At 24.3% G+C, this 19073-nt stretch overlaps 3 protein-coding genes across 3 annotated transcripts; 2 read left to right on the top strand and 1 right to left on the bottom strand.

Moving 5' to 3' along the window:
- Positions 1 to 6773: 6773 nt before the first annotated feature.
- On the bottom strand, positions 6774 to 7120 carry OCT59_029713 (uncharacterized protein; the record flags this gene model as incomplete). Its single annotated transcript, XM_066145765.1, has 2 exons — positions 6774 to 7004; positions 7118 to 7120. The coding sequence occupies 2 exons, from the start codon at positions 7118 to 7120 to the stop codon at positions 6774 to 6776; spliced, it is 234 nt and encodes a 77-aa protein (XP_065994837.1).
- A 1841-nt stretch (positions 7121 to 8961) lies between these two features.
- Positions 8962 to 10305, top strand: OCT59_029712 (uncharacterized protein; the record flags this gene model as incomplete). The annotated part of the gene is made up of 6 exons (XM_025318658.2): positions 8962 to 9140; positions 9217 to 9443; positions 9516 to 9610; positions 9701 to 9868; positions 9940 to 9993; positions 10069 to 10305. 6 exons carry the CDS (start codon positions 8962 to 8964, stop codon positions 10303 to 10305), a joined length of 960 nt encoding a protein of 319 aa, XP_025175511.2.
- A 6599-nt stretch (positions 10306 to 16904) lies between these two features.
- OCT59_029711 (uncharacterized protein) lies at positions 16905 to 18382 on the top strand. The gene is made up of 2 exons (XM_025308721.2): positions 16905 to 17771; positions 17859 to 18382. Exons 1-2 carry the CDS (start codon positions 17192 to 17194, stop codon positions 17894 to 17896), a joined length of 618 nt encoding a protein of 205 aa, XP_025175512.2. The 5' UTR covers positions 16905 to 17191; the 3' UTR covers positions 17897 to 18382.
- The last annotated feature ends 691 nt before the right edge of the window (positions 18383 to 19073 follow it).

Genomic DNA, 19073 nt, shown 5'->3' with positions numbered 1-19073 from the left:
TTTTGGAAAGCAAAATTTCCTTTTTTTGGATGTTTGTATAATATTTTGTATTACGTAATTTTGATGCAAATTTATAATTACTTAACCTGACCTAATCCATTTAGAGCTTTAAATCTAATTCAATATTTTTTCTATTTGTATATAATACAATACCTTTAAAAATTTTATACAGTCAACTCTTATTATAACGAACCTTAGATTCCAAACCTCAACTTTGCTATAAGACTATAGTGAAGATTTTAAGAGATTTGATTGGTTAATTCATTATAGTAAGGGGAAATTTATTATAGTTGTCTGAAAAATTCACTATATCAAGAGTTCGCTATATCAAGGTTTGACTGTATACAATTTCTTTTACACTAATAGTAGAGTTTAATAATATTGCATATGTTTTATTTTTTAGTAAATGAAAACTTGCATGAAAATTTGGCAAATTTACAAAATTTTCAAAAATCTATTAAAAAATAATTCATTAGTGTATAATAATAAAAAAATAATAAAGCATTTGTATTTATAATATGAATTACTTGTGAAAGAATTTTCATTTCTTTTTTCAAATATTTTTGCAATAAAATATAATCATTAGTATTATATGATTTTTTAATATAAGCACTATTGTTTCTGCTATTACTTTCCAATATATTACAATCATTTTTATAGTAAAATCAGCTTAGGTAATATTATATCTATTTTGTATTGTTGTTAAACTATTATTTTTAATATAATTAAAATACAAAAATCTATTGATTATAAATAGCATTATAGTATTAAAATGAAGACAGTCTAATATTATAAAGCTTTCATGATGCCAAACTGAATTGAGAAGTTTTTGCTATTGTTATAAATATTTAAACTCTTCCAAGTTATTACAAATGTCTTTTTATTATCATTAAAAAGTAAATTAACAGTTATATTTAATAATCATTAAATTTTTTCAGCTGTTAAATAATAAATATCTTGAGAGGTCTGCAAATGTTTTTTATGTTTTAAAAGGTCTAAAATTGACCTTTTATTTCTTAAACCATATTCTGTTGCAAATCACTAGTCAAAATAGTCCAAATCAGCCAAAGTTCAGCTAGTTGAATTTAGGCTAATTTGTGATCTAATGCTGATTGAATTTTAGCCAATATTTTGGCTGCAATTTACTGCCAATTACCTAAAATTTGACTTGGAATTTCAATCAAAGTTCAGTTTACTGATTAGTTTATTTCAGTTAAATTTTAAATAAAAAATTTTGGCCAAATTATAGCTGAAATCTGGCTAAAATTAACTGAATAGTTTTCCTAATGTTATTTTATTTATGTTGCAATTTGAACCAAATTTATACTAAATTTTTATTTACATTTATTTATACTGAATTATTACTGTAAAATCTTAAATTTAAGCACTTACTGAATTTAAGCCGATGAGATCCCCCTATTCCCTTTGTCATCAATTTACAGAGTTGCCATATTAAATAGGCATTCTCATGGTCGAACAAATGAATAAACGGACGAATGAACAATTTAAACAAACAAACAAGCAAATAATCATTGACATAATTAACAAATAACATAATCAACGAATAACATACAACAACATATAACAACAATATACAACAACAACATTCTTGGTTCACAATATAAATTGCATTAGTAATACAAAATATCAAGCGATATAAAATAAATAAACTTTCTCTAAATCTTCCTCAATTTTTATTCACTTTACCTTTAATTCCAAACTTTGATAGCTCTCGCTACAAAATATTCTATTTATTTCAACTTTAAAATTTTGATAATTCTCTTTACAAAAGTGTATATTTAATTCATCTCATAATTTTCAATTTATTCAATTAAAATTAATTAAGCAAACGTTAATTAAAGTTTAGGGTGAACCTATTACCTTTAATTAATATTATACTTTATTAAAAAAAAAATAATTAAATTGAGTTTCTCTGAACTTCCTAAATTACATTGTGGATGAGATCTATAATATGGAATTACTTTGAATTCCGCTCTCTATTTATACGAACTTTCTTATATTTTCTATTCTAATATATGCTATCTTTTATGTTCTTTTTATATGTTGTTTTTCTAATATGCTATCTTTTAATATACTATCTTTTAATATGCTATCTTTTAATATACTATCTTTTAATATGTTATCTTTCTAATATGTTTCTATTTTAATATGTTATCTTTTATGTTCCATCTTTTTAATATACTATTTTTCAATATGTTTCTATTTTTAATATGTTATATTTCATCTTTTGTAGCTTATATCTTTTCGTATTATCTTTTATACCATCTTTTATATTATCTTTTATGTTATCTTTTATATTATCTTTCATATTATCTTTTATATTATCTTTTATATTATCTTTTCATATTATCTTTTATATTATCTTTTATATTATCTTTTTATATTATCTTTTATATTATCTTTTATATTATCTTTTCATATTATCTTTTATATTATTGTTTTTATGTATTTTCATTATGCATGTTCCTTTAATCCGCTATCCCTCCATTTTATATGTTTTCCTTATAATTTATCTTTTGTGGCTTATAATTATTCCTTCTAATTGTTCTTATTGTTGAACTCAATAAACTGGTTGCTAAGCCGCAATTGATCGACTTCCTACTTAATCTATTGGTTCCTTGTTAATCATTTAATAAATATTACATCATGTAGATCATTCCTTTTCCTAAATGTTTATCCTTTTTGGCTAATCATTTATCCATTCACGCTGATTCAAGATTAGTTCGTTTGTACTTAGTACTTAATGTTTACATTTGTCTATTTGGTATATTATTTATTCACGCTTAATATTCGACCGTTTACACTAATATTCATTATGATCAAATAACTAAAATGTATTATTACAAGATTGTTGTTATTTTATTGTAATATAAAAACTTTCTGGTAGTTTATCAAATGTAAAAACATATTAAATTTTTAATTTTTTAATATTATTTTCAAATATTATCACCAAAATATATCCAAACTTTTTTTTTAGTAACTTCATTATAGTATACATAATCACTAATACTATATAAAAAAAAGATTTAATAATTATTATGTATATATATATAATTTACAAAATTTAAATAACTGAATATTAAAGTATATATCTTGTTTAATTACAATAGTTTTTTGACTAAATTGAGATAATTCTCCCTAAAGATCACTATGTCAAAATTCAGACTTTTCTTTTACTCCTAATGCAGAATTAAAGTACATTTTATTAAATAAAAAATGATTATTTAAGACATACCAGATAATATTAAAAATAGATAAGTAGTAAGTTGATTTACTATTACAAGTTGTTGATAGTGTTTTTTTAATAGAAATTTTAACATAATATAATTGAATAGAAATAAGTGGTAATTATTGTTTCCATTTTCAAAATCTCTGAATGTTTATTATAATATCATTTATACAAAATTAAGAATATTGCAATATATCAATAAGTTCATTATAAACTCTTATTGAAATATTATGTTTATAAACTTAATAAAAAAGCAATGTTGCTGTAATATTTTCAAAATATGGCCAAAAGTTTCTATTATTATTTGGTAATTCATTTTAGTTTAATGCTTCGTCTATAATGCATTCATTATCATTAAGGATGATGCCGCAAATATGTAATTGTGGAATACTTGCGATTTACGGTATTGCGGAACATTGCAAATTTTTAAATCTAAAATCTGCAGATCTGCAAATCTGCAATTATCCGCAATCCTGCAAATATTCTGCAAATCCACAAATATTTAAAGTACCGCAATTCAATTGCAGAATATTTGCAGAATTGCGGAATAGTTGCGGATTTGCAGAATGTCCGCAAAAAAACTAATTTTTTTTTAATGAAATATAATTTTTTAATTTAACTACTAAAAAATATATTTTTTCTTATTATTAATCATAAAAAAAAATCATTTTTCATTAACAAAATTTAAAAGAAAAATCATTTTATTTTTTAGAAAAAAATGGATCGGTAATTGGAAAAACTGCCAGAAATGGCATTTTCTCTTATTATAACTGCAAAAAAAATGCCAGAACTAATAGTTTTGGCAATTTTAATAAAAAAAATTAAAAAAAATGCCAGAAATAATAGTTTTGGCATTTTTATAAAATTAAAAAAATGCTGAAATCAATAGTTCTGGCATTTTTATATAAAAAAAAATAATAAAAATTGAAATGTCAGAATCAATAATTCTGGTATTTTTAATAAAAAAAGTCAAAAAAAAAATGCTAGAACTTATAGTTCTAGCGTTTTTATATAAAAAATTTATAAAAACGTTGAGACTCATAGTTCTAGCGTTTTTATATAAAAAAAATTTAAAAAAATGACAGAACCTATTGTTCCAGTGTTTTTACATAAAAAAAATTAAAAAAAAATCAAAAAAATGCCAGAACCATAGTTCCAGCATTTGTATATAAAAAAAATTAAAAGAAAATGCTAAAACTATAGTTCTGGTGTTTTTATGTAAAAAAAAATCAAAAAAAAATCAAAAGAAAATGCCAAAACCATAGTTCTGACATTTTTATGTAAAAAAAAATTAAAAGAAAATGCCAGAACTATAGTACCGGCATTTTTATGTAAAAAAATCAAAAAAAAATACTGGAACCCATAGTATCAGCATTTTTATGTAAAAAAAATCAAAAGAAAATGCCAGAACCCATAGTTCTGATGTTTTTATGTAAAAAAAAATTAAAAGAAAATGCTGGAACCTATAGTTCTGACGTTTTTATGTAAAAAAAAATTAAAAGAAAATGCCAGAACTATAGTTCCAGCATTTTTATGTAAAAAAAATTAAAAGAAAACGCTGGAACCATAGTTCTGGCGTTTTTATGTAAAAAAAATTAAAAGAAAATGCCAGAACCCATAGTTCCAGCGTTTTTATAAATGTATGAAACTGACAGTTATGGGCAGCCATTAGAATTGCAGAATTGCAGGCTACTAACCGCAATTCAACTCCAAAATCTGCAATATTGTGGAATTTGAAAATCATTTGTGGACCCATCCTTAATTATCATAACTTTCATTATTATCTTCATAATTTTCATCATCATTATAATTTAAGTACTGAACATGTCAGTTTGGTCTGGATTATAGACGGTTCAGATTAGAGCTGAAATCTGTAAATAAAGCTCCAAACGGTTCAGTTCAGTATCTTTTTAGTATTGATAGATGGTGAGTTATTTTTTAAAAAATTGGCAAAATTAACTCACCATTTATCGATGCTAGAAAGATGATTTTGGTACCATTCGAACCGTCTCAACGAGATGATTTCAACGAGCTATAAATTGGGTTTTTATGATCACTGGATGGTGAGTTATTGCGCAAAACGGATTCTGACCAATCAGAAAAGAACCAAAAAATAGAACTGAACTGAACTGATTGGAGCTTTATCCATAAAAACTGAACCAAAAAACTGGCAGTTCAATTCAGTTTAATCTGATTTTTATAAAAATGCAAAAAATTGAATAGCCGTCTATCTAGGACCCCGGATATCTCCAAAACAGGTCATAAGTCACACTTTTGGCAGATTGGCCCATTTTTCAGGGGCTCAAAAAATCGTTTTTTGTAAATATCTCGGCATCCAGTGGTCCAATTTTGATGAACATTTTTTTAAATTGTAGAGCTAAATGAGGGCTACAAAATAAAAAAAAGTTCATTAAAATTGAATTACTGGATGCTGAGATATTTACAAAAAACGATTTTTTGAGTTTCAGTAAAAAGGGGTATTTTTGGCCAAAAGTCCATTATGACCTTTATATTAGATATCCGGGGTCCTGTCTATCTAGTGATCGTACAAAGTCGAGCTATATATCATTAGATTCATCTCGATGAGACGCGTTGAATGGTAGTAAGATCATGTTTTTAGCATCGATAGATCACAAGTTAACTCATGCTAAATGATTCTATTTATCGGTGTTAGAGATATGATCTTAGCACCATTTGACGTGTCTTAGTGAAATGAATCCAATGAATATTAATTCGTCCATGTACAATCACTGGATGGCGAATAATGTCAAGTTTCGCATTTTTTTAAAATTTTTGAGTGTTAAAAATAAAAAATTCTGATACATGAATTTATTTGTCATTTAATAGTTATACAAATATGAATTAGAACTCATTGGATTCATCTCGATGAGATGAGTTGAATGGTGGTGAGATTATATCTCTAGCATCAATAGATCGTAAGTTAATTCACACTAAATGATTTATAAAAAATTGGCATTAGCAAGCTATCTATCGATGCTAAAGACGTGATTTCACTACCATTCAACTCGTCTCATTGAGACGAATCTAATGAGTCCTAATTCATATTTGTATGACTATTAGATGATGAATAAATTCATGTATCAGAATTTTTAATTTTTAATGTTCGGAAATTTTAAAAAAATGTGAAACTTGATATTATTCACCATCCAGTGATTATACATAGATGAATTAATATTCATTAGATTCATCTCACTAAGACGTGTCGAATAGTGTTAAGATCATGTCTCTAGCACTGATAGATGGCTTGCTAATTCCAATTATTAATAAATTATTTAGTGTGGATTAACGTGTGATCTATTGATGCTAGAGATATGATCTTACCACCATTTGACATGTCTTATTGAGATAAATCAAATGATATATAGCTTGACTTTGTATGATCACTAGATGGATGGCTATTCAATTTTTCATATTTTTATAAAAATCAGATTAAACTGAACCGAACTGAATTTTGAGCCAGTTTCAGATCAGTTCTCCAATTTAGCCTGAACTGTTCAAAGCTTTAATCGTAATTTTCATTATCACCTTCATTATTATTATTTTTATAATTTTTATCATCACCTTCATTATTGTTACTTTCATAATTTTTATTATTATTATTATTATTATTCTTATAGTTTTTATTATCATTATTCTCATAATTTTCATTATTATTATATTCATAATTTTTATCATTACTCCCATAATTATTTTTATCTTTATTATTATTAGTAAATTTTTTGGAATGTAGATCCTTAGAAATTTTAAAAATTTTATAATTAGTAAGGATTCCTAAAGAACTTTTCCTATCAGTGAGGATTTCTTATCAAAAGAATTCTATAGAATTCTTAAGAATTTTAAATTTACCATTAAGAAATCCTTAAGAATATTTTTTTAATATTTATTTATTAATTTTATTCATTTATTTTATCTTTTATTCATTATTTAAAATTATTTTTATTTGTATATTTATTTATATATAATTTATTTATTAATTACATTATTATATAATATTCTCTTTAATAATTAATAATATTTTTATAATTAACTGATCTTTACTTTCAAGTTTCAGATCAAAATCTATAAAAAAAAAGTAAAAGAATGTTAATAAACATTCTTATATAAGTTACATAAAAAAAAACAAAAAAAAACCATTTTCTTTCTTTCAAGTTTTGGGCTGAAATTTACAAAAAATGTAAAAAAAATATTAATAAACGTTCTTATATAAAAAAACAAAAAATACTTTTAGAGACATTTATATTTATTTCTAAATTTTAGGTCAAAATTTACAAAAAAAAAATTGGTAAATTTTTTTTAAATAAAAAAAAATTTAATTGCATAATACAATTCATTATCATAATTAGAAAATAGTTCTCTAGATCAATAAAATAAAAAAAAAATTATCAGATAGTCTAATTTTTCTGTTACTAGATTATTAATAATTATTAAATTAATCAGCTGATATGTTTTTTTTAAAAAATAAACTGACTTTTTTAAAAAAAATTTTATTAATAAAAAAAACTGAATTTTTTTATTTTTTATTAGTTAAATTAAAAAATTACATTTATTAAAAAATTATTTTTTTTGCAAGTAATCTGCAATTCTGCAAATAATCTGCAATTTCATAATTAATTGTTAAATTGCAAATTATTTGTGAAATTGTGGAAAAATTGCAAATTGCAAATAATTATAAATTGCAAAATTGCGAATATATAGTCTTTAAAATTTGCAATATTCTACAATATTGCATATGGACGCTTTGCAATAAAAAGGGTTGAAACTACTAAAAAAAATAAAAAATGAGTTAATATAAAGTCTAAATGAATTATTATAGCATTTAAAATATTTTTGGCATATAAAAGAAAATTTAAATTTTTTCAGTAGTTTTGTCTTTTTTTACTGCAAAGAATTCATATATATCACAATTATTTTACAATTACCTATTTGCAGTATTATCTTTAATCATAATAGATGTAGAGAAATAATACTTTATAGAATATATATAAAAGTATTAAAAAAAATTATTGTTTAAATTGTTAAAACCACTTCTGTTTATTACATATGAAGAAGTGAGTATAAAAATATGGTAAAAAAGGTTTTAGTCATATTATTTGATTGTTGAAAAAGTCACAAAAGATGGATTCAGCTATTAATAAGAAAGTAATAAAAAAGCATACAATCTTGCAGAAAATTCAGACATTATAGTTAAGTCTTAGGATAGAAATTTCAGTAAACAATATTTATCCAAATTATATACCATAGATAAAGTCCTAAATCTTTGTATTTTATTTTATTTTATAATTCTATCACTGATAAAGTTTTGAGTCTTTGTATTTATTTTTTATTATCTATAATAAAAATCATTTATTTTTATGATTTTATATATGATGTTTAAAAAATCAAAGCAAAGTTTTATTATATTTTCTCATAAAGTATTATATAAAGAAAAGGCCGATTAGTTATGTAAAATGAAAAACAAAATGGATAATGGTTGTTTCAAGGTTTAGACTTTACATACTTCCATAGCATCATACATTTTACTGTTTTCTTAAAGTTATATCAGAAAAATTAGCATGTGATTGTAGATTACTATTTTGTGTAACAGAAAGCTTTAGAATAATTAATATAATTAATAATCAGTAACCTTCTCTTTATATTAAACTTGTAGTATAACTTTATACAGAAATAACAATTTTACTATTCTGAAAAATATGTCAACTAATCAAAATATTCAATCAATCCAAGACACTGCAGCTATCTCTTTTACTTCTGATATCATTGATATTGATGATGTTGATGATGTCTTTGAGTCTAACAAACTGAAAAAATATCGCAAGTACTGGTGGGAAACTGGTCAAATTTACCCAGAAGCCAGGTGGGAAGAGGCAATGTAAGTCAATTTATTATTTGCTTCAACAATTTTGTTATTTTTATAAGCTAATTGTTGACTGTTATTTATTATTAAGATTACCATATAAGATTGCTACTGAAGTACCTTATGATACTTATGTCAAACATACAGATAAATATAATATTCATGGCTGGTGGGAGTGGAATAATGGAACTGTATGTGTTGTTAAATTACCCTCAATATTTCATAAAAATTGTATTGGTGCCATATCCCGGCAAATTTCTTTAGCAACTGGTGGTGTAATGAGCACTAACGCTGATTTGTTTTATCTTGGAGCTACAAGTAAGTGTTGTTAGTTTCTTTTGATACTATTAGTGTTAGTTAAATTTATCACTAATTATCTTTAGCAAAAAGATACAAAAACTTCTAAAACAGGAAAAGAAGCGGATGCATCATGGCGACCAGTATCAAAACCTCCAGTCAATGCAGGTGGTTCTGACACTACTGGTGTATGTAAAGTTATTGTCTTATTGACTTTATTCATTTCCTATTTTAATTTTTTAAGATTTTATAGTATTGATATAATATTATATTTTTAGACTCAACCCTGGCCTAATTTAGTAGTAGAGATTGCATATACAGAAGATATGGAGAGAGTTAGAAGAAAAGTTGAACAATACTGGCTTCAACCTGACCGAGTTCATGATGTAATCTTAATTGTTATAGATAAACCTATCACACCAGTTACAACTCCTTCAGTGATGACAGTAAGAAATGACAAGATTTGATTTTTGCTCAATTTCTTTAGTACTATCTGATTGGTTTATATTCTTAATAGGCCTATCATTATTGTATAAATAATCAAGACATTGGTGGATTTAATCCCACAATGGTATGTTAAATTTATTTTCTTACAGATTTAACTTTTACTAAAAGCAGATAAAATGTGAGATATTCTTTTATTTAGTATGAATTTGGAACCATTGACCTTCAGGGAACTCCAATTCTCAACTTGCAACCTGGGCAAAGGGTTATCAACATTCAATTGGCATGCCTTTATCATGGGGTACCACCTAATGTTTTGAATCCACCACCGCCATCACCTCCTCAACTTCCTCCACCTAACCCCTTTGCCACTATACCTAACCCCATTGTCATTGATCTGTATCATGTTCGATTTGCTGTTTTAAATTGCATTGTCTAGATTCTAATACCTTTAGCCAGCGAGTTTCACTTAAGATTTGTTGACTATATACGAATAATAAAAAATTTATATGCTATTTTTGCTTACATTTATTTAGTGCGTTGTTGTATAAACAAAAATGAAATAATGTTTTTTTTTCCGTTAAGATTAGTAAGTAACAAGTGATCTTGTGGAAAGTTAGATACTGTAGATAAGTCATAGCATAGAAATTTCCGCGTGTGATCTAGGATAAGAACCTGAACCCCCGGTCTATTTTAAGGACACTCTTAAGGGAACAGTGAAATGTATGATGCTATGGAAGTATGTAGAGTAACAACCATTACCCGTTTAATTTTCCATTTTACATATCCGGACGGCCTTTTCTTCATGTAATAATTTATGAGAAAATATAATAAAGAAGCTTTGCTTTGATTTTTTAAACGTGCAAGAGGATAAAATCACGTACAAGGGGAAAATCATGTATAAGGGAAAAAATCATGTACACGAGGTATAAAACTTAAGAAATATATTTACATGATTATTTATAATACATAGAACAACATACAGCAGGAATAAAAACGTTAGACTACAAGGAAATTATAATTTATAAAAAATCGTCATTCGTTATAACTAAATTTAAAACTTTCAAATACATCATGTGATATTAATTAAAATTATGAACTAATTCCGGCCAAGAACTGTGCGTAGTACGTACTAACGATGACGTTAACATTGCATAGTTGAATTTTTTTCGCCCAAAAAAAAAAACTCAAAAAAAAGGAGAATTTTTTTTTTTGACATCTGATCAACCCCTTTTTAGTTATTTTGGTGGTCAAAAAAAATTTCATTATTATTACTTATATTCGACAATTTCTTGACCTTATTCGTCAAAAATGACAAAAAATCGTGGTATACTATTTTTGTACGTGCGTCATGAATACGTACATCAAAGACTTCGTACAAAAACTACAAAAGGTACTAATAAATCCATATGATTCATGATCCATTATACGGGTTAACAAATAAGCTTTCATTTTTTTTCCCTTAGGCTGATATTTTATATATAGTACATATATATGTATTAAAAAAGGAAACAAAGGAAAACCTTTTTTTACGTCATAATTTATGATTATACAATAATTATTATTATTATTATAATAATTAAAAATGGTTATTATAATAATAATAAATTTAATAATATTTATTTATATTATTATATTATTATATCGCGGAAAAACTATATTATACATTAAACTAATAAAATTAGATGTTAAAGAAAGTTGAACTTTTTTTAAAGATAATTTATTTTTAAATTAATTTTAATGCAAAATTGAATTAGAATGAATAAATTAAATTCCCTTTGTTCACTTAAGTAGAACATTCTATTATTGATTTATATTTTCATTTTAACAATCCTCAATGAAATTACCTAAAAAAATCAATAAACTAAAAAAATCACATGATTTGAAATTAGCAACATTCGGTAGAGAATTCCTTTTTGAATACAGTATGAAAAAAGAGAGAGAGAGAAAATTCTTTTTGATAAAATAAAGAATCCGATCTATTAAAAAAAAGGTTAAAGTATTGTATTTCTATTTAATCATACATCTTATGTTATTGCATAATCTTACACAAGATTTCTAGATAAGTCAAAATTAAAAGAGGAAATTAATACATTAATACCATAGAAGAAATACCATAGAAATACCATAGAAAAGCCATAGAAATGTATATTTATGACTTACGTGATTAGTATAAATTTGCCATTACCGTGGGTTAATTAGGTTATCGTGGGAGAATAATTGATAATCTTCCATACAAAATACATATAAGTATGTACATTTATAAACCATATATGTATATATATATTAATTATATATGTATACAGTATATATATTATAAATTTTTAATTCTTTAATTTCTCTATCGAATTTACGAATAATAATATTTAAAGTTATCGCGATCTTTGGGCAATCGTGACAAAAAAAAAAAATATAAATAAAAAAAGATAAACTAAATTTAGAGAAATCTGTAAATAACAATAAAGTAACTAAATATAAATATCACAAAAATCATGTGCTAACTTCTGCGGCATTTTAGAATGTCACAATACGCGTAGTACTAGTTTTCACCGAGTTTAAAAACATTTTAGTATACCGGCGGAAATAATAAATAGCCGGAGTTAAATAAAATCAATAAAATCATTGTCAAAAGATCATCAATACGATGACGTGTTATAATGGAACACGCCGAGAATTCGTATACACAAAATTATGTTTGTGTGAAATACTGTAATTGACACAATATTTGCTACGAATTGCACCGTATTTTGTTTCAAGTAACTGATAAAGTTTTTATTGATAATACAATGGGGGACTTTGAATAACCACAGTTGGAAGATATATGAAACTTTTGACTTGCACATCCAATAAAATGTACTTTGAAACTTCTTTGACTTTTGAATTTATTGTCTAAATAACAAAGTTTAAAATATTCTTAATGTATGAAATGTATGAAACTGTCTAATTGTTAAGAATAAGTCAAGCCACAAAGTAATAAAAAAGGAAAAAGGTGTAACAGTAAAACAAAATCTCTTATCTAAGTGTACGACAAACGTATTAGGTCTCTCAAAGCGTCTATCCTTCGAACCTTACATACGATCAGGGGGCACCGCCCTTCCTTCGATTATTGTAAATAATGCAAATGTTACGATTACCTGCCGTCATTTCTTTTGTAGATCATGCAAGTTACGATTGCTTGCTTTTTCAACGTGTGTTGTTGTTTCAAAATAATTACTATTAATGGTAAAGATTAAGCGAAAGAATTTGAAAAAAAAAATTTATTGTTTCAAGGGGAAATAAAAATTTACATGTAAAAAAAAAAAAAAAAAAATTTAAATAATTAAAATAAAAACATACATATTGATTGAATCTAGGTTGTACTTGCATTGCTTTTTTTCGTTGTTTAAAATGTTTCACTTTTGATTACAAAAAAAAAATAAAATTTTTTTTTTCTCTGAATCACTTTAACAACTAATTTGAGATTATTTTATCCGTAAAATTCCAAAGATGTATTTTACCATTATTGGATCGATTAAAACTTAACATTGATTTGATTTTTTTGGTTTCAACCCCTAGTTTCTTTTTTAAACCTAAGGTTATTCATGGTTTATTCGTTCCTCAAACATCTCAAACATTCAAACTATTACAAATCAATAATATGAACATATGTTAATAACTTGATTGAATTTTAATTCTTTTTTTCGAAGAAAAAAGTAAAAATCATCATAATAATGAGAACCTTTTTATTTAATTCAAATTAATTAAAATTTTTATCTCTTTCGATAATTTTCTTTTTTAAAATTTTTTTTTTTTTTTTACATAATATTTATGCGAGATATAAAAAAAGGTAATAGTTTTAAGATCTATTTCTATCTAGAATTCTTTTTTTATTTTTTCTTACAAGGTAATTAAAACTTATTTCTAAAAAAGTACTAACGTTATTCAATTTAAGGAATTTGTAATTTATAACTTTTTTTTTTTTTTTCTTTGTTATTTAGTAAAACAATAAGTAAAAAAAAATCATTTTTTTTATATTTGCAAAATTAGGTTACAAAGGAAATAAAAATTGTGATTATAAGACAAAACGTAAAGGAGAAAATAATAATAATAATAATTATATATTTTATTCATCAAATTAGGAAATTTTTTAAATTTAGTTTTATTACATATTATTTTTAATGCAATCTCACATATCTCTGATTATTATATAATAAACTTTTTTTTTTTTAAAAAAAATTATTAAAAATATTTTTTTATTTGGGGAAACGGATCATTTTATTTGCCATATTTCTAAAAAAAAAAAAATGAATAAAGCTGTTTAACGTATTTGGTAAATCAACCTATTGTTGGAACTGTTATATACTGTTTTTAAATTTATTACTAAAACGTGTCTAAAAAAAATCATGCAATGGAGATTTTTTTTTCTGAAAAAATAATTCTTTGGACTGATGCCAAGTGATGAAAATAAATTATAATAACTATTATTAATAATATATTATTATTATATTATTATTATTATTATTATTATTATATATTTCAGCATTACGTTTTCTTTTTGTAATCCTTTTATTATTATTATTATTATTAGTCTAACTTTTTGTCACTTTTTTTTTTCTTGTTATAAACCAGAAATCTCTTATCAAAAAATCATTATGAACAATGTATTGTTATTTAATATTCAAAAGAAAAAAAAAACGAGTATTCAAAATTTGTTTGTATTGTTATTCAAATATCCCTTATGTTACACGTTGTGTAAATTAATTCATATAATTTTAAAGGAGTACACAAAAATGCATGTTTGATGCATTATGTCTGTCAAAGATTCCACTGACTTTCGATTACGATGGAATTCCCAAGCATGAGATTATTCATCCTATTATAGTTATTTATGTTAAATTTAGAATTTTCGATTCATTATTTTAAAAATAAAAAAAAAATATTAAGTTTTTTTTTTCCGATCCCCCTCATTATAACATTAACTTTTATGTAAATTTAAAACTGTGTGATTTTTTTGTGATTTTTTTTGTGATTTTTTTTATTTTTTTTATTTTTTTTATGTGATTTTTGATATCACGTAAATCACGTAAAAGATTGAAAAAAGATTGAAAAAGATAAATAAAGAGGGTGGCTTCGTTAATTTAGAAATTTCATATATTTGAAATAATTGCGCCACTGCTATGCTATTATTTGTTTATTATTATTATTATTTTATGCCACATTTTGCTGAGCATACCGCTGAGCATACCGTTGAGGTGTTTTTTTTGCGGTATTTCCTTATTGTGTTACATTTCGTAAATGTTAAGCAATGATCAGTGTTATGAGCTAAACCATTTTAAATCTAACGTAATGAACCAAATGTGCATGCATAAATGTCTATTTCTATAAGAATTTTCCGGAAATAATTCTTTTTTAAAAAAAAAAATTTATTTTTATCCTTAATTTAATTTAATACCTTTTAATAGTTAAAATCTTTTTGACTAATATATATTACCTCATTTTACTAACTAATTTTTTACATCAAAAGCATTTTTACCATTTGTAAAAAAATATATATATATATATGATGAAAAAACGTGTTAAATGGCTAAGTTTAAATTACGTATGATTTGATTTTTCTTTTTAGGATCCATTTGGATTCATTAAACGTCATTGAGAAAAATAATTTATTTTTGGATATAATAAATTAATACATACATATTTTTATACAATACACACACATATATATGTGTATATATATATATATAATCATCATAAAAAATTAATGCATGTACAATGTATAACAATGACAAAAAAAAAAATAACTTCTTACTATATTACCTCGTGTTATTTTTAAACGCCTTTGGCTTTGCGTGTGAAATTTGAAACCTATTTTTAAACTTATTAAAATTCGGACAAAATTTTTTTTGTTTGTTTAGATTTGATTTTTTAAATTTTATTGGTTGATTTCTTACCCTTTCAAAAAAAAATAAAAAAAAAATAATTATTTTATTGATCGAAAAGTAAAAAAAATTACGGCGGTGGAGGCGGTAAAAGGCGCAGGTTTTAAATTTTTAACAAAGCGAAAAAGCGAAGTATACAAATAATTAATTTATCAATTTATAAACAATTAAAAAAACGCGGAATCGCGGATCTATTCTTTTCTCCTTTTCTTTATTATTTTGATTGATGAGAGTGAGTGGCTCTTAAAAAAAAAAAGCGGAATTACGATTTTAGTGAAATGCACAATTGAGAATATTTGGTATGTAAAAAATAATTTTTACGAAACATTGAAACATTATCGCGGAACATATTCGCGGAACATATTCCGGGAGTCATATATATATATATCACCTGATTCATTTGAAAGTTGTTTTGTAAAACAAATGAATTGATTTTCCAATAAAATATGGTATTATTAAACGAAAATCTCTTTCATTTCCGTCCTTTTAATGGGAAGTATTTAAAGAAAAATGTATAAATTTGGATTATCGTACAACAATCTCCAAACATTGGTAACAATTTTTTCTTTAATATCACATCTCCGAAAAAAGTAACCTGCCTCAATCTAATCTGGTTTATCCGCAGTATTTTTAATATAAAACTATTTACGTTTGAAGTTCTTGTGTCCCCGATTAACCTGTCCCTGTCCCCCTACTTGAATGTTTACATTGGCGTTTAAAGTAAATTAATTTTTTTATTTATATTGTATTATTTTATTATGTTTGTCCTTATGGTATATATTTTATTATTTCTTTTTATTTGGTGATACAACTATTACATGCATAAAAATATTTATTAATGATTTTGTTTAAAAAAAAAATCGCTCATTCATTCATAACTCAATCAATCCCTATTAAGCCCCCCGCCATTTAATTATTATTTTATACACTAAACTTCCCACACACATAATATAAATGAGGGAATTTTGATTTTATTTAATATATGATTTATAATTTATATTATTTTATTTTATACTTAAAAAGACTTACTAATTATGGCTAAATCATTCTATATACAGATGAGTAATTTCGAAATTTTTTTTTTTATATTAATATAATAAAATCATTTTTGTCTTTCAAAGATATAAAAATGCTAGAGTCTTGACTGACTTTTTTGAAAAAATCAAACGATTAAAACATTTTAAAAAAAAAAAATAATTAATAATAATATTAATTCCTTTTCTTTAATAATAATTTTTTTTTTACTTTGTTCTCTCTCTCTCTCTATTCACCTTTGTTCTCTCTATCATCCTTTGTTTCTCAATACTTTAATACCCCCATTGATATAAAAAAAAAATTTAAAAAAATTTTTTTGTTTTTGATAAATAAAAAAAATTTTTATTTTCCAATTAATTTAATAAAAAAAAAATGAGTCTCTTAAGGAAATCAATTATCATTGCAACAATCCTGGCCGCTTATATCGCCATAGTCGTATTCGCTACAGATTCAAACATTGGTAATAACGTTTGCGATGTATCCAAGAAGGACTTATTTAATGGAACTCAAAATCCTAATGGAGAATGTGTGACAACTGTTATGGGAGAGATTCCAAGCAAAAACAAGATGGTTTCAACTGTAATCATTTTCCCAATTGAAACCTCCAAAATTAAGGCGTTCCAACAATTCACTATTAGAACCAAAACAATTAATTTGAAAACTGGCTTTTTCGATGATCCTGTAAAACAATATTATATTTTCCCACAAACTCTTGATAACAAAGGTTTTATTCAAGGCCATTCTCACGTAACGGTTCAAAAAATATTAAACCGCTTTGCACCTCTTGATCCCCAAAAATTTGATTTCTTCAAAGGTTTAAATGATCCAGCTGACGGTAAAGGTGAATTAACTGCATTAGTTGAAAAGGGGTTACCAGCTGGTAATTATCGTCTTTGCACCATGGTTTCTTCATTTGCCCATCAACCGACCTTAATGCCTGTTGCTCAAAGAGGTAATTTTTAAAAATATATATTTTTTAAATCTATGAAATGTATCGCGACGAAATCTAATAAAAATTTTTAATTTTTTTTTTTCATAGGCGCTCAAGATGATTGTGTAAGATTTACAGTAGCATAATAAACGAATGACAGTAGCGATACAAATATTAAAATAATTTTTAGAAAAATAAAAAGGTCCAAAAAAATACCTTTTAATTTTTTTTCACGTGGCTCAATATATTATATTTTTTTTTTTTGAATATATATAATAAATTGGACCTTTTTTTTTACCCTTATTTTTTAATTTTTTTATTTATATTTTTCATCTTCTCTATATTTTTTTTTTAGTAGCATATCTCTAACTTGTTTATTTTACAATAAATGTATATTATTTTTTTTCTTTTGTATAAAAAAAAAAGGTTCCTTATATTTAACTATATAAAGCATTTCTTTTTCCCTTTCTTCTTCCTTTTAGAATATAGTAGATATAATTATTATTTTTTTAGGGTCCTTTTTTAATAATATTTTAATTACTATACACTTTTTCTAATTGTGTTTGTAATAAAAAAAAACTCTAATCTTGTAATAAAAAAAACAAAAAATATATATTTTTTTTTTATTGATTAAATTGTGTTGTGACTTGTGACTTGTGGATCCGTTAGAAAAATTTGCCCGTTTGTATCTTTAAACCCATTGTATATTTAATATACCAAAATAAAGTATTTATAGTATTTGAAAAAGTCTTAAAAGTCTTTTAAGTCTTTATGCGTCATATGCGTCAAATGCATGGCGTCACCAAGTCAACCAAGTTATACGCGTACGTTAGAATTTGTCGACGCGTATAGTTTTTTTTTTCGCGTCAAATATTTCATCTTTATTTTTGGTGTAAATAAATAAAATAAACACACGAAACACACGTAAAATTTTTGGTAAGGAATTCCAGTATTTCAATTTTCTTTCTTTACGTGTACGCGATTTCTCGAGTTTAAAAAAATTTTAGATCAAATTCATGATAATTATTTCGAGTCTAAATCAAAAATGTACGTAATGATATTCGATTACGTAATCTGTGTTCACAAAAAAAAATATTTTTATTTTTTATTGTCTTATTGCACTTTTTTTTATTAGAAAGCAATGATTAAACTTCGCGATTTCATTTTGTATTAATAAAAAAGTTATTGGATAGAGAGAAATAGAGATATTTGATCGAAGATCGATATCCCTTCATCCAATAATAATTGTTTACGGGATTTTTTTTTTTTTTTTAAAAAAAAAACATCTAATTACCGAACAATAATTCATTTATCGGAATTGGG

The sequence above is a fragment of the Rhizophagus irregularis genome, chromosome 9 (assembly GCF_026210795.1).
Source record: "Rhizophagus irregularis chromosome 9, complete sequence".
Taxonomy (NCBI): domain Eukaryota; kingdom Fungi; phylum Glomeromycota; class Glomeromycetes; order Glomerales; family Glomeraceae; genus Rhizophagus; species Rhizophagus irregularis.
This window is presented reverse-complemented; position numbering and strand designations above follow the sequence as displayed.

Bases quoted from the DNA above. Each gene is read 5' to 3' on its own strand.
- OCT59_029711 (XM_025308721.2), top strand. From the start codon at position 17,192: ATGAGTCTCTTAAGGAAATCAATTATCATTGCAACAATCCTGGCCGCT. The intron at 17,772-17,858 runs GTAATTTTTAAA...TTTTTTTCATAG, and splicing joins AATGCCTGTTGCTCAAAGAG to GCGCTCAAGATGATTGTGTA.